The 16,874-nt window shown below is 48.2% G+C and overlaps 1 protein-coding gene across 4 annotated transcripts in view; it reads right to left on the bottom strand.

The window, feature by feature from the left end:
- WHRN (whirlin) overlaps positions 1-16,123 on the bottom strand; it is an 89,464-nt gene extending 73,341 nt beyond the window's left edge. For all 4 annotated transcript variants that reach the window (XM_061200042.1, XM_061200044.1, XM_061200045.1 and 1 more), the window contains exon 1: positions 14,670-16,123. In XM_061200042.1, coding sequence (XP_061056025.1) covers positions 14,670-15,290 — 621 coding nt within the window. In that variant the 5' untranslated portion in view covers positions 15,291-16,123. The remainder of the gene's footprint in view (positions 1-14,669) is intronic.
- Between the last annotated feature and the right edge of the window lie 751 nt (positions 16,124-16,874).

Here is a 16,874-nt window from a genome sequence, read left to right as displayed (position 1 = left end):
CTGGGTGAGGGCTGTGCAGTGATCTTTTCCCGAAGCAGAGCTCACTGTGGCGTGGGGATCCATCCTCTTTCATGCCTTCTTCCACAGGCTCCAGAAATCTCCCCGTTTAGGCAAATCTTGGCTCTATCTTCCAATCCCTTCTGGGGACCAAAGTATAAAACATCAAAATAAAAAGGTGGCTGAGGGGGAGGACCCCTCAAGAGTTTTTCAGTAAAAGGTATACTCACTAGAAAACCATTCCCAGACATAGTTCCACGTCTTCCTAGCTATGAGAGTTCAGGCAAGTTCCTTAAGCCCTCCAAGCCTCAGCTTTCTCACCTGTTAAATGGGGCTACTAATGCCTACCCTCATGGAGCGGTGTGGACAAAATGAGGACAGACAAGATAATGTACATAAAGCATCTTGCACTGGGCATGGCATATAGCAGGTGCCCAGCAAATGGTGGTTAATATTATTGATAACAGCAAAATTATTGCAATGACCACGCGTTTTATTCTTCCCAGTGCACATATGAAGAAAGAACATCTAGGTGCTGAAGTGTCTTATGTAAGGTCACACAGAGGATAAGAGGCTGGGCTTGGACTTGAATCTCGGATTCTCCAAACTCATGCATCTCTTACCAGTAGTTCAAGAAGGTTCAAATAACACAAGGCCAATCCTACGTCTTGGCCTCACAAAATGGACAAGGAGAGGATCTGAAAAGGGAGCGTGGACTTACAGGCTGTAAATAAATGAGAGGCCTTGTACTCTTGAACCCTGAGCTGGTCCCAGGTGCAGCCATAGGCACTGGGAAGACCCTCCCCATTAGCCCCACTTTGAGGGAGGACAGAAATTGGTGTGTGGACTCTCTGCCCCTGTGGCATATGTTAATGTCATGAGAAAGTAAAGCCCTAATTAACACTCTGTCTTCAGAGCTCCTTCCTCTGCACCACATTTTTGTCTGTGTTAATTATTACCTCTTACAGGGACCACTAACTGCAGCAGCTTTCCAGCCTCCTCTCTCAGCCTTCAAAATTAGTCTCTGCAGGGTGTCCGGACATCCTTTTAAAATGCAAGTGGACCATTGCCTGCCCTGCCCCAAACTCTCCCAGTGCCTCTCAGGCCTGCACAGCTGGCCCTGCTGCCCGGCCAGCCTCATCTCCTGCCCTGCCACCTAGCCTTCCTTATAGTATCAAGTGGTCCAAGCTATTTTCACGTACTGCTCCCCGTCCCTGAAAGTACGTATCTCAGCGTACTCACTTATATAAGTGATTATTTTATCCACATCTTTCTCAACAGACGGAGAAGACAGGAAATTCTTCTGGTTTGGTCACAGATGTATCAATAAATATGAAAGATAGGAGATGGTGGGTGATTCCACATAAAACGAGAGACAATGAAAAATGCAATTGAAATTGCCTTCCTCCTGAAATTGACCTCCTTCCTCTTGAAATTGACTGCCAATGAGGAATTTTACCTCTCCTGAAGTACCAATGAGTTCTCTATAGAATCTAAAAAAAATGTATTAATTTCTCTTTTTGCCTTGGTTGCTAGGAAGCTCAGAATTCCATTTGAATATGAAATATCATTCCTATAAAGGCACCACCTCACACATGCCTGTGTGCGCGAACACGTGCGTGTGCGCGCGCGCACACACACACACACAATACACTTTTCAATATGGTTTCTGATCCCTCTTTCACGTGCCTCTTTCACGATATGCTTTTTAGGTTAAGTCACTCAGTTATTTTTGAAGTAGGAAGTAATATTAATTACAAATATATTAACAAATAAGTACATGGGATATGTAGAGTTTAAAGAGGGTGTTAAATCACACCAGTCACATAGAAGGTGTTCAGTAAAACAAATACCAAGTGTATGAATGAATGCTGAAGGACATCTCAAGGATTAGACATCTTCTATATGCAGCTGGAAGCAGAGATATTTTTCACAGACACTTGGGCAGTAACTCTGCTTTCTCATCTTACCTCTCTTCTTCCACTTCCCAGAAATACTTTGCTGCTGCTGACTTTGGTCTAAGAATGCATGTCATTTACAAACAAAAGTCCAAACATTATCAGTCTATCTTCTTGTGGAATGTTGACATCAGCAGGCAGTAGTGTGGTAAGAATTAACGGTATCTCCAAGAAGGGCAGCTTAATTGCAGTGTACCTGACGTCTGTATGCCCATCAGGGGGCCAGGATCTGGGCAAAGCTGTGTCATGACATGGCCCATCAGTTCTGGCTCTTTGAGGCCACTTCACCTCCTTGAGCTGGTGCACCCCAGGGAAAATCAAGTGGACTGCAGAGCAGCTGTGTAAGCCCATCCAAGACCCCCTCCCAGAAATGCAGCTCCACATAAGGGTCAGGAAGCACCATGACAACATATGTATGAAGCAAAAATGAAAGGAGGAAGGTAATTAAACCACTGAGGAAATGTGAATACATAGAGATAAAGGCCAGGGGAGATGGCAGAGAAGTGATGACTAGTTAAGGAGGGTGGGAATATCTGCATCTTCTTTTCTCCTTTTCAGTTTTCTTAATGATGTTTAAACTTGCCTTTAATTGGGAACTTACTAAGTAGATTTTCAAAAATCAACTGTGCATTCCCCTCATTCTCTTTTCTTTATGAGTTTGACATTCTCCAAAGGCTCAGTGTGAAGATGCAGAAGGAAACCTTTGCTCCAGTGCTGGGAGTGCCAGGATCCCAGAGGCTGGAACGGGGACCTGAAATTTCAAAACCCCTGCTCTCCAGTATCTTTGCCCCTAAATGTCTTAGCGAGCTAAGGCGGGGCGAAAAGGAAAAACATGAAGGATCAAAGAGAGGGAAAAAAATGTTGTCCTTGGCGATAATGCCATGAGAAATTTACAAGATAGTGACAGAGTGACCCTCCCTTTGCAAAACAATTCACAAGATGAGGACAGAGCGATTCCAGAAAGATACTGATTCCTTTTTAATGCAATTCTTCAATTATCCACTAAGCCTGGCTTTTAGTCTCTTATAATTTAAGTAAATTGCTTTACAAATGTTCTTTTAAATTTTGTCTCTTTATTTTTTTCTTTTTTCCTTTAAGGAGGAACTAACAAGATTCTAGGAGTCATAAATATAATCACCAGATGTGCCTCGATGGGTTTGCAATGGACTGCTTTGCTGTCTAGAATCAATGTCCATAGCGCATCCATCCATCAGGAAAATCAGTTTATATCAATATCATTTTCTCAGTGCATGAGTGGATACATGGATGGGGAGTATTCTCCTTGCTGACTCTCCACATTCCTGTCCATCATCACTTTCTGTGCATTCTCAGTTAACACCGGGATGGGCTTCCAATTTAATTCACCCTTAGACTGAAGAATCTGAATTCAAGGTGGATGAATCAACCACCTCCTAACAATCTACCCAGGAGATATGATAAAGAAAAAAGCTGATAGATTTGATGACATGGAGATGTCAAATTCTTGTGATTCAATGGGCAAAGAACATCAAAAAGTTATACACCAAATAAATGTTTTATATATGTATTATATATCTATATATGTATATAATATATGATATATGCTATACACCATATATATGTATATACAGCTATACAAACAATAAACATGCAAAGCAGTTCAACTTCACTATTTAAATTATGCAAATCAGAGTAAGATACATTTTGTCGATCAGATTGGCAAAAATGGAAAAGAAATACAATATCCAGTGTTGGCAAGGCTGGGGAAAAATGAGGCGTCTCATACACTGCTAATGTTGGGAGGAGGGACTGTAATGAAAACAAACTCTTTCCCAAGAGCACTTTGGCAACATCTACCCAAGCCTTAAAAATCTGCCTATCCCCTGAGCCAATGCCACCTCTAGAGAGACAGTCCAAAGAATTATTAGAGATGTGCTTAAAGATTAATGGGCAAGGATGTTTAAAGCAGAAATATGGATAATGTTTTTTTAAAAAAACAGTCCAACAAGAAGAAATTAGTTAAATAAACCATGTACCCCTTTGCTATGATATATTATGCAATCATTAAAAATCATTTTCGAGAAACATTTATCAAGGTGGGAAAACAGTCCTGATACATTGTCTGGTGAAAGAGGCAGGATCCATGACCACGTTCAGAGTGGCAGTTTTATAGAGGGTTCCCAGTGCAAATTTACACACACAGGCACACAGGGGACTGAACAGACAGGAATCAAATTGTCCACAGTGACTGTATCTGGGTGGAGGGGATTATCAAGATCTGGGTCTTTTTTTCCTTTGTGTTTTTCTGGGGTTTCTAAGTTTTCTAAATTGAACCCGTATCTCTTAGGTCATTAACACACACACACACACACATTTTATTTTTAAAAGCCCAGACTCCTGTACTCTTCATGCTTCCTATGAACTGAACAAAACGGTCTTTGATTTACCCAGTCTGCAACGGCCACCAGTCTTTTACACAAGGCCGAGGAGACTCTGTCCTCATCCTGCCCAGATGGCAGACAGCAAGACAGATTCAAGCCTCCACCATCCAGTGAGATGATTTCATAAGTTACAGGTTTATCCTAATGGGGGTTGAGCTGAGGTCACAGTTATCTAGTTAGGGAATTTCCACAGACTGCACAAAATAAAATCCTGACAAAGGTCAGGGCATGGTGAGAGAGATAAGAGAGGGGGACAAGGAAAGGAGGCAAGGAGTGCCCACTGCCACCTCTGTACCTAAGGTTTAGTCAATGACATGCATAGAGCTTTCCCAGGAAAGGGCAGGGTGGCTGTGGCCGGGGTGGTCTGGTTCCTCATGGCTTTTCCTGCCAAATGGAAAAAATTGGGCAAGAAGTGTACATTTACTAAACCCCAGGTCTGGCCAGCACCGTGGCTTACACCCCGCTTCTCAGAAGCTGTCGAGAGCAGTGGCCAAGAGCAATGCTTTGGAGGCAGAAAGACCTGGGTTCAAATCGGGTCCTGCGACCTCCCATCTGCGTCACTTCCTCTCCCAGATGCTCAGTTTCCTCTCCCCGGGGGCTGTGTGAAGAGTCAGTGTCTGCTAGGAGATGGGTGAAGAGACAGACATTTGGGGGAAGAGGGGAAGGAATTTGTGGGCGATCTGAACATCCTGACCTGCCCAGCAGACTTAAAAATCTCAGGATTTGGAAGGACTCTTGGAAGGGGGAGAGGGTTCAGGAGAGTTGGGGAAAATCTGGGAGCGGTTTGGGGAACCCAAGAAGAAAGAAGAGGGAGGCGGAAGAGAGATGAAGAAAAGCATAAAGGTCATGCTGGGTCCAGACACACCAAAGGACACCACACCCTCCATCTGGGGCCAGGAGGATGGAAATGGCAGAAGGAAAACCCCTCCTCAAGGACTTCTGAGCGAAGCTTCCCTGCCTACATGGGAGGTTAATTTCTGATAGCTGGACCACTTTTCTATTCTTTTCTTTTCTTAATCAGAAACCTCTTAATGAAGCCTAGAACACCATTGCAGAAGTGGTTCAAATAAATTACAGGGTTTTTTTTTAAAGTGCGGATGCCCATGTTGTCAAATCACCACTTTCACCTGCATTAATTGCTTAAATGGGTTCTGGAAACAGCTAACTCCTCTGCCTCCTCGTCAGGGCCCCTGGGGCGCCCAACAGGGAAGGATGCTGGGGAACAAGGTTGGGCATGCAGCTGATCGGGGGACAAGGCTGTCACACGCTGGCCTCTGGGCCATGCATCTATCTTGCCTCCCGACATTTTTAAGGGAGGTCGGGGCATACAATTCCATTCAATCCCTGGGCTTGATCACTGCTGTAAAATGAAAATGCAGATGCCAACATCCAGATAGGAGCAATTACATTTTTAAAGAAACTCTGTCTATGTGGGAATATTGATTACACTTAGTAAATGACTGTGCAATTCAAATATCTACACTGGATCACGAAAGCCCCAAGTTCCAGAGTTTTCTTCCAAATACATTTTTTCTTTGTTTTTCAACAGGCACAACGGAAAACTTTCAAAGCCAAGCAAATTCAGTCGATAGCATTTTTCATTTCAATCCTTTCAGTGGGACCTCTACATCCTTATTTCTCAAACTTCTGATGTGCAACGGCATCAGTGACCTGTTTGTAAGGACAGGGAACCAGGCTCACCAGTGCGGGAGTCTGAGTCACAGAGGGGCAAAGGGAGTTGCTCAAGGTCACAGCCAAGTACACTGTCAGATGAACCCAGGTCCATCTCCAAAAGTTACCTCTTGGGTACAGACCTCCCTTCCCTTGATTTTCCAATATATCAGCTGACCTTGCACATCTGGAATTGTGCTCCGAAACGGCTAAGGATGGGGACAGGCTCGATCCACCTTTCTGATCAAGTCTTTATGTGGATATAAATGGGGGTGGGATGCGGGACGGGGTGGAATCCAAAAGAAAGATGTGCTTCCCAAACCTCAGAGTGGTTAAGACTTGTCTGGGGGGGGCTTGTTAATTTGTGAATCACCACTTTTAAGGCCCCAACACCTGGGTGTCTGGAAACACACTTTTGATGTCACTTTACTATGTTCTTCCCTGTAGCCTGCAGCTTAAAAGTACGGTAAAGAGGACAGCTTGGGACCTGTTTATGGGAGGCTGATCTATTTGCTTTGCATTCAAAGTTGAGAGGATGCTGATATTATGAAAACTCAGGTAGAAAGGAAAAATAACTATAAAACTGGCTGCCAGCTGAAGCAGTACCACACCCAATTTAGCAGAAGGAACACAAATTCTCAAAGGGGGAAGGAGGCAAAGGGGCTAGGACTGGAAAAGAAGAAAAAAAACCATTTATGCATTCTCAGGTAAAGCAGCTTTGAAACATACATGTGATTAGTAGGAACTTGCCCTTCACCTGAAATGTTGAGGTTTCTTGAAACCTGAAGTGTTTCTTTTTTTTTTTTTAATAATAAAAAGCCAGAAGATATAGAAGATATATCTCACCCGAAATTGGTTCATTGATTGCTTCAGAATGCATAAATGATTCTATTTTGGAATCTCAGACACAGTCAGGCTGTGGAAATAACCCACTTCTGGGAATGTGATTTTTAAATTGAAAGCAAAGTGACAAATGAAATAACTGAAGGGGTCTCTTAGGGTCGATTTGGGCTGCAGACGTTGGAAAAAGCTATTGCCCAGGGCTTCCCTGGTGGCGCAGTGGTTAGTGGCAGGTGGCGCCTGCCAATGCAGGGGACACGGGTTCGAGCCCTGGTCCGGGAAGATCCCACATGCCGCAGAGCAACTAAGCCCGTGCGCCACAAGTACTGAGCCTGTGCTCCAGAGCCTGCGAGCCACAACTACTGAGCCCACGTGCCACAAATACTGAAGCCCCTGCGCCTAGAGCCTGTGCTCCACAACAGAAGCCTGTGCACCACAACGAAGAGCAGCCCCTGCTCGCCACAACTAGAGAAAGCCCACGTGCAGCAACGCAGACCCAACGCAGCCAAAAATAAAAAGTAAATAAAATAAATTTATTTAAAAAAAAAAGAAAAAAAAAAAAAGCTACTGCCCACCGTCACAGACCACACTTTTTTTTAAGGTCTTTCACTTAAATGGTATTAGAGGGTTTCCTATTCAGTAGGTTTTCATACCTATTAACTCATTTGATCCCTACAGCCGTCCTGGGAAGGAGGCAAGTGGGAGGTAGCTCTGCCCATTTCACAGTTCCGAAGCTGAGGTTCAGAGATGTCACATGATCCGCCCACAGCCACACAGCCAGCTTCCTGGTACAGCACACAGTAGAGCCTATGGCTTTCCTTGATTTTTCTATCCAGCACCCAGTACTCTGCAACCCACAGACTTTCTTAAGCAATCACACTCAAGAACCAAGGAATCCTGAAGTCACCAGTATTGTATTGGGAGTAAGATCATTCCATTCATTCAGCAAATATTTATTTATTAAAACACCTACTGTGTGCCAGGCACCGTGGAGGTGCTGGGGGTGTGTCAGTGAGTAATGCAGGTCAAATTTCAGTTCTCATGGAGCTTACTCGAAGTGGGGAAGGCAGATGATAAACAGTAAAATGTCCTTCTGGTAGTGACAAGTGTGCTGAAGGAAATTAAAGCAGGGTACAAGGATGGAGGAGTTGGGGGGGTGGGGGCGATGCTGCTTTGGAGAGGGTGGCAGGGATGCAGAGGCATGCAGATGTCACGGCACTTAAAACACTCGGTGGGACTTCCCTGGTGGCGCAGTGGTTGGGAATCCGCCTGCCAACACAGGGGACGCGGGTTCAATCCCTGGTCCAGGAAGATTCCATATGCCGCGGAGCAACTAAGCCCGCAAGCCACAACTACTGAGCCCGTGCACCACAACTACTGAAGCTCACGCACCTAGAGCCCGTGCTCCGCAACATGAGAAGCCACCGCAATGAGAAGCCCGGGCACCGCAACGAAGAGTAGCCCCCGCTCGCTGCAACTAGAGAAAGCGCACGCGCAGCAACGAAGACCCAATGCAGCCATAAATAAATAAATAAATTTAAAAAAACAGAAAACAACAACACTTGGTGACCTGTGGCCATGAATGGATCCAAGTCCCCCTCATGACTCCCTGAGGGCACGGGCTGTATACTGGTCATCTCTGATTTCCAAGTACAAGCCACAGGCCTGGGTGTGGTAAGTGCTGCTTAGAGCACAAGCGGACAAACGGCTCTGCCTGATGACAGGCTGGACTAAAACATGCCACTTTCTCTCGACATGTAAGCATCAGACTCCCCACTTAGTAAAATGAAGCCTTTGGATAGTTTTTAAAAGGCCCCCTGAATGTCAGGCACAAAATGTGCCGTCTGCCTGCCTTCCAGCAGGGGGGCTGGCATTGCCTTCCAGAAGGACAGGTACATAACCCTAGGGCTGGGTTCCAGGCGGGGAGGTAAGGCAAAAGGGCTACTTAACTCCTAATCCCAATGGTGACCCTGGGCTAGTCAATTTCACCTCCTTGGGCACGACCCTCCTGACCTCCCTGCCTTCCCTGGGGGGGTAGAAAGCACCCAGCATACAGTAGACACACACTTAGTCAGCCTCCTCTCTTCCCAGTAGTGTTCCCGAAAGCAAGGTTAAGACACAAGTGCACCGACCCCATGGTGCTGCCTCCTGCAGCTGATGCCTGAGTGCACAGGAAGCAAATGGAGAGGCTGATTCTTGCTCTTTGCACCCTTTCCACCTGCCCTGCTGTAAAATGGAAATGTATGCAGCACAGGAATCTTGAAAAGGCGGCCCCCACCCTGGGGCGCAATTAGAAGTCTGTGTGAGCTCAACATTAACATCAGATTCTTGCTTGGGGGTTTTTAAAGAAAAAGAAAAAAGGAAGAAATAGAATCGGTTTTGAAAGACCTGTATTGCAGCCTGCAGCTACCTCTAGCCATGAAATGTCATTCCTTCTAATCAGATTCTCTGGTCCTTGCTGGGCACTAGTCCCGGGTCCCTAAGCCGTGGAGACCAAACACTGCCCTTCCAGGTCATCCAAGAACCTTGCTGGAAAGCCAGTTGGAGCCTAATCCCCAGGAACGTCTGCTTTAGTGCAAAGCCCTTTGAAGGGTGGCGGGGGGATTATGACTCGGAGATGCACATGTGCGGCAAGCACGAGCCGACAGGCAGGCAAGGGGCTGCGTGCACTTGACAGGTGCGTACAGACTGGGTGTCTTGTGGCTGAAGTCAGGCGGAGGTGGGAAGCAGCACCGCGCACAAAATCCAGTTGGTCGGGGGTTAAAGGATCATACTTATCTTTGTAGCTCCATCTAAATGATGAATCTACGGCAGGTAATAAACAACTGGGTTTGTCGGGAGGGAGAGGGGGAAAAACAAGAAGCTAGCGCTGGAGTGATTCTACATCTCTTTCCCGTCCAGCTTAAAGTCAGGAGGCAGGAATCTTCTACTATAAAAATATCAATCCTGAAAAAAACAAATAAAGGCATTCTCTTCCACCCTAGAAAATGCTTCTTTGATTTGAACCGCAAATAACCAGTTGAAAGGCACCATCATTTTCTAAAACCTTGAGCCAAATAAATACACAAGACTAAATTAAAGAAATGCACCCTTTCAAGGTACTGCCTCACGCTCTGGGCCCAGCAACCAAACATCTATTCAATAATGGTTTTATTAATAGTGAGCTTTCAACATGTCATTGCTGGCAGGACTCAGAGGACCCAAGAGTGAGTGCAGAGCCAGAGGAAAGCCTGTGTGTCCCCAGGAACACATTACCCACGGTTTCCAAATTGGAAGACAGGAATGAGACAGGGGAGGAGGAGCTGCATTTCAGACACAAAGTTGGAAGTGGTGATAATTTGTAATGGCTTCAGCCAACCATGTACAATGGGAAGATGACAAATGTGTCATTTAGAATGTGCCAGACCAAATACAATAACTTATATTAATACAGACAGATTCTTCCCGGGTTACTATGCAAAGGAAGGGAGGGTGTGATAACTCTAACTAAATGAAAGGGCCAGCCACTGTTTTAAACTTCTGGAACGTTTCAAATTCTAATATGCTCCTTGGATGCACCTGGGGGGATTCAGAGACTGTAATGAAGCCGTTTAATTTTTATCGAGATGAAACACACGCACCCATACACACACATCCTGGTGGCACATGGATACCCCGCATTCTGCTACCAGAAGAATCAGGGATTCAGAAAGCAAGTTCGTGAGTGAATTTGATTTTGAATGCTCCCAGGGTGGTGCTGGGCATGCCACAGTCCTGTTGTCATTTTCTCATTTACTCTGGAATGGCACAAGGGTTAGTGTTCTTCGGTTGAGGGACAACAGTTAAGTTCTCGTCAGCACAGTGTGTAAGCCATCAATTTCTTGATTTGGTAGGAGGCTACCCAAGAGTGCCAAGATTCTTGTCTCCCAATCGTTAGCCAACTTTCTTTACTCTCCGATAAACGAAATCAATTCCAAAAGAACAAGAAAACACCGGATTAGACATTCTAAACGCCTCTGTGTAGTACATACTGAGCAAATCACAGACTGTCTGAACTGGAAGGGACCTTGGGCAGCCCTGGCTCATCCACCCTAGGACCCATAGAGAGTCAGTGACTGGCCCAAGGTCACACAACAAACGTGTAGCAGAGGCCAATGAAACATCCCTGGCCTGTGGACTTCTTGGCCAATTTATCAAGCATTTTTGGCTGAAAATCTTTGAAAGATCTACTTTTTTATTATTATTAGCTTGGCTCCTGTTCATTCAAGATACACTTTTCAAAAATCAAACGTTTCAACATAATTGCAAATAGTAAATGGCTTGCCTTATCCGCACCTGTCCCTGCTGATTTAGCAAATAGGCTTCAAGAGAGGGATGGGAGCCCCACCAGACAGAGGATAAAATCCTCACTGAACTTGCCCTAACAATGGATACTTGATTTGTCAGAAGAGAAGTGGAAGAACACTTGTATACTCAATCTCCTCTGTTCACTGAGAGGAGGTGACCCTCTCTGATTCATCAACTCTTAAGGAATCTGATTCCTAAAATTTAATTTTCTTTATACACACACACACACACACAATTAATCTCTCCTTTGAAAAGCTCAGAGGATCTTTCCCCACTTTCTACCTGCAGAGGAAAAATAAAGATTTCAAGATTGAAAACGTATCTCCTCAATACCCAAAACATGGAAACAACCTAAGTGTCTACTGACAGATGAAGGGAGAAAGTAAAGGTGGCATATATTTATATACAATGGAATATTATTCAGCCATTTAAAAAAGGAAATCTTGCCATTTGTGACAACACAGATGAACCTGGAGGACATTATACTAAGTAAAATAAGCCAGACACAGAAGGACAAATACTGTATGATCTCACTTATAAGTGGAATCTAAAAACATTGACCTCATGAAAGTAGAGAGTAGCATAGTGGTTGCCAGGGTTTGGGGGTGGGGGAAAGGGGAGATATTGGTGAAAATTCCAGTTATAAGATGAGTAGGTGCTAAGGATCTAATGCACAGCACGGTGACTACAGTTAATAATTCTGAACTGTATTCTTAAAATTTGCTAAGTGAGTACATCTTAAGTGTTCTTACCATGAAAATAAAGTAACTGTGAAGTGATGGATATGTGAATTAGCTTAATTGTGGTAATCATTTTGCGATATAAAGGTGTATCAAATATCCCACTGTATACCTTAAATACATACACTTTTTACTTGCCAGCTATACTTCAATAAAACTGTGGGAGGAAGCAAAAAATAAACAAATGAATAAAATAAAATTGAAGAAGAAGAAAAAAGAAAACACGTCTCCTACTAAATGCAACGTGCTACCCTGGAACAGAAGAAGGACAGAAGCAGAAACACTGGTGCCATTTGAATAAAATCTGAAGTTAAAATCCCTGCACCGTAGCTTATAAAGAGGGGCTGGAAGGGCAGAAATCCCGGTTAAGGGCAGTTTGTACCTCGTAGAGAAGCCGGGGCCTCTTTGGGCTTTCAGTTAAGGGACTTAACACCTTTAATTTTGTGGAAATGTGTCAACAGCTGCAAGTGTTCTAAACTGTCCCTGAAACTCCCGCCTATCCTGCAAGCCCAGGCCCTCCTGAGGCCTCAGAGATGAGGTGCCGCCTCCTCCGTTTTAAATTCCATCCATGGAAAGTCCGTCCCCCTCTCTCCCTGGAGTTAAGGTGACACAAAGCAGCACTCGTTTGCCTGTTGCTTCTGAAGGGTCCAAAGGGGTGTGCTCCAGGCTGGTTATGTGTCTGGCACTGGCCGGAAGGAAGAGGGTCACCCGAGAGGCAAGTGTTCCCTCAGCCTGTTCAGGAAAAGTGACAGGGATAAGGAGCTGCCCGGATCGCACTGGCTCTCACCCATCCAAGGGCAGTTCTGCTCCTATCAACACCACCCCGCCCCCCGCCCCCCCCCCAGCAAGGGCAGTTCGGGAGCTTCAAAAGCTATTCCAAAAGAGTTCGGGTCTGACTCTGGAAGCAACAAGAGCAAACACAGGAGCTAAGGCCTGGGGCTGCTCTGAGTCACCGGGTAGCAGCACCTTGGCGTAGTCGAGGGACGTTCAGGGAGAAGATGCAGAGCGCCATCAACGAGATGGGGGAGGGCCTATCGGAAACTCACAACTGAGCGGCTCCAGCCTTAGAGGTGCCGCAGAGTCTGGGGTGGGAACTGAAGGAAGACTCAGTGTTTTGAAAGTCCATGTTACCTGAGGCCTTTCCCAAGTCTATCACCTTGTGATGATTAAGCTACCTGAGTCCTTTTAAACTGCCACTAAAATTGAATCCACGTTTATAAATGACCATTTGGATCAAGTATCTTTCAAGTATAAATGGATCCTCTGGGAACTCCAGACCTTTTAGGGTCAAAGGCTAATGGACTATTTCTTTATAAATAGGTGGAATGTCAGATAACAGGAAGAGATTGGATGGGGGGAGGAGACACACAGGAGGATGCCCGGAAACCCACAAGGAGCTTTGTCCGATGCACCCCTGAACAATATAAACTCATCAGTCTTTTTTCAGAAGCAGTGAAGAAGTTTCTAAAATCCTCAGGGGCCTCCCTGAGGGGCAGACAGATCAGGAAGCAAATGAGGGAAGCCAAGGTCAGAGGATGGTCAGGCCCCAGGTGAACAGTCAGGAAGTGGGTTCAAGATGCACCTGGCCACAGGTCATTAACAGACACAGGAAGTAGCCTGGGGACCTCTGCTGCCTAAGCGTTCCCCAGCAGCCTGCAGGCCCTCCGCTGGAGTCCAAAACACCTGCATAGAGGGGACCCGAGGCAGGGGCGAGTGGTGGGGTGGTGAGAAGCTGGGTCACAGGCCGCCCCGATCCCCTGGGAAGCATTTTCCCTGCAGAAGCAGCTTGTGTCACTGTTCCTTTTCCCCAGAACTCTTCACTTCTTGCACACAAAGGTGGTGGTGGTGGTGGTGGTGTGTGTGTGTGTGTGTGTGTGTACCCCTGCAAGGGATCCCTGAATCCACACATAAACCAAACGCTCTCCACCTCATACTCCAGTTGATCTGCAATAGCCCTGGGCACGAGATCAGCAAACATGTACATTCCTTTAAACAGCATGATTAAATCCCTAAGAGCTAGTTGTCGGGAGGTTATTTTTCTCAATTAACAGACAGAAAAAGTACAACTACTCTCAAGGGGGTGGGGGATTTATTTTTGACATTCAGGCAGTCGCCTCCTTTCCAACAAAGTTAGAGACACTTAGAGTCCAAGTGAGAACCAGAGGTTATGAGGGGGCAAGTGACGTGTCCCAAGATACATGGCCTGGTTCAATAAACAGCAGGGTCAGGCCAGAACTCTGTGGGTCACCAGACCAGCCTCCTTGGACCACTCTGACGCTAACAAAACTTTCTTTCAGGGGCAAAAGCCTAGAGAATAATGAGAATAACAACAGCAGAAGGGGAGGTCACCCACTGATAACTAACTATATGCCAAGCAGAGACCTTATCTCTCTTAATGCTCATAAGAACCCACAGCCCCTTTCGCACTTTGTAATCACACATTTGCCTAAGTATTTGTTAATGCCTGTCTCCCACGCACTAGCCTTTATGCCCCATGAAGGCAGGGTCCATGTCCGTTTTGCCCATCACTATATTCCAAGTGCCTGGCATCTATTTGCTCAAAAAACTAGATGTTCCTGTTTTAAAGAAATACTTTTAAGAAAAACGGGACCCAGAAAGGTCAAGCGATTTGCCTAAGGACACACAGCATGGAGTTACTGCCAATATGAGGAGCTTCGCCACTCTGCCCCGTACTCATCCCCAAACCAGAGCCCTACCTTGACGGCCTCAGCGTGGGTCACCCGGGCCAGGGATCTGTCATTGACACGCAGAATCTGGTCCCCGACTCGCAGCCCTTCCTTCTCGGCCAGAGAGCCTGGCTCCACCAGTGACACATAGATGCCCACGCCATGCTCCGAGCCCCCGCGGATGCTGAAGCCCAAGCCCTCGTGGGCCTTGGCGCGCCGCAGGCTCACTAGGCGTACCTCCCCGGGCTCCGCGCCGTCGGGGCCGCCCCAGCTGGGTTGCCTGTAGGAGGCGGTGGCGGGCAGGTAGAGACCCTCGGCAGTGTATTGGTCGAAGAGCAGCTGGTCGGAGCGCGGGATGACCAGCCGCAGCATGGGCAGCAGACGCCGCTTGACCGGGCTGTCCAGCAGCACGCGCAGGGTGCGCACCAGGTCGAAGACGTTGCGGCGCGCGTGGTAGGCGTTCAGACAGTGCGTGAACTGCTCCCGCTCCGCCTCGCTCAGCAGCGCCGTCAGCGCCTGGTGCAGCTGGCGCACGTTGGCAGACAGCAGTCGCAGCCCCGCGCCCCTGCCGCCGCCGCCCGCCCCGGCCGCGGAGCCCAAAGAGCCGGTGGAGGACGAGCTCACCGACAGGCCGTCCAGCTGCGCGTTCATGTCCCTGCCGAGGGCCGGGCGGACTCGGGGCGCGCGGTGGGGCAGCCGCTGCACTCGCTGGCACTGGCGCGACAGCTGGATCCCCGGGAGCGCGGAGATCGCAGCCGGAGTCTGGGTTTGGGAGCTGGGGGGACGCCGAGACAGGGGCTGGATCCGGGGAGACGCAGAGACGGCGGCCGGAGTCTGGGCTTGGGCGAGGCGGGGGGTGGGCACGGAAACAGTGCCTGAATCCTGGGGGTATCGCGGAGACCAGTGCTAGAGTCCCGGGCGCGCGAAGACGGAGGGGGTCGCGAAACTGGAGTCCTCGGGGCGCAGAGACGGAGGCTGGAGTCCAGAGGACGCGGAGACAGAGGCTGGAGTCCGGGCAAGGCGGAGACGGCGGCGGGGTCCCAAGGGACAAGGAGTTGGCGGCTGGAGCCCGGAGGTCGCGGCTACTGCGGCTGGCGCCCGGGGGGACGCGGAGAGAGCAGCTACATTCTGGAGGGCACAGAGACGACGGGTGGCTGCAGTGGGGTGGGGGGTGCCCAGCAAAGCTGACCGCCCCGTCACACCATGCCCGCGGCTCCCCCAGCCGGGCCGCCCGTTCCTCTCGGGCTGGGGGGCCCCAAAGTCATAAGTTGGGGTGGGGGGCGCTCTAGTCCCAGAGCCCCCCGAATCGCAGCTGATGGAGCCGCACGGGCGTCCGGCAGGGGGTGCGGGGCATGTCCGGGGCAGCCCTGGGAGGCAGCAGCCCGGGGACCCCTGCGCCCCCCGAACCACCCGCGCGCAGACGGAGCCGCGCGCCCGCGAGCCGGGACTTTGAGAACTGTTGAGCAGCCCGGGGCCGATCTTCCAGCGAGTTCCGACGCCGTCGCTCTCGCCAGCCCAGTCTTGCCCCGCCCCCTTGCCCCTCCCCCTCTCCCGCCCCCTCCTCCCCGCAGGCTCTTCAGGAAATGACGTCCGGCTTCGCGCCTGGCGGTTGCCTGGAGACGGGGTGAAACAGTCCAACCCCAGGGAAGAAAGGGGCGAAAGTGGGGGTAGGGGTGGGAGAATAATGCGAGTCCCCCCACTTCTCCAGCCGCGGGCTGGGGGGCTGGACCTCAAAAACTGTGCTTTTCCGCGATGGAAGCCTGTTCGTCAGGATCGCTTTGGTGCAACTAGCCAGCTAGCTAATTCACAATGGCGGGGGGGCGGGGAATAACCAACTTTTTGACCCTAAAATACTAAATGCTTCAGGCTCAGTTTTCACCTTGAAAGCTCGCGGTCCCTTTTTGCACACACTAACATTCAAGTTCATGTGTTTATGTGCACGATTGTTGGGCACCTACTGTGTGCAAGAAACCTATCTCTTCAAGCATATACTGGTGTCTGCAGGAGCCAACTCCAGTGCAGGGATAGATCAGACTGGACCCCTGCCCGATCTCTAGTAGGTGGGAAAAACGTTTTCACAAATATAAAGTGGACACAACACACACACATGCAGATAAAATAGAAAACTGGAGATATCGGAATAAGGTGGGTGGATTGTATCAATGTCAGGATCAGGGTTGTGATCTTGTCAACACTGGGGGAAACCCGGTGAAGGGTATATGGGATGTCTGTATT

Source organism: Eubalaena glacialis, chromosome 9 (genome assembly GCF_028564815.1).
Source record: "Eubalaena glacialis isolate mEubGla1 chromosome 9, mEubGla1.1.hap2.+ XY, whole genome shotgun sequence".
NCBI lineage: Eukaryota > Metazoa > Chordata > Mammalia > Artiodactyla > Balaenidae > Eubalaena > Eubalaena glacialis.
Note: the sequence above shows the minus strand (reverse complement) of the source record. Positions and strands in the feature narration are given on the sequence as shown.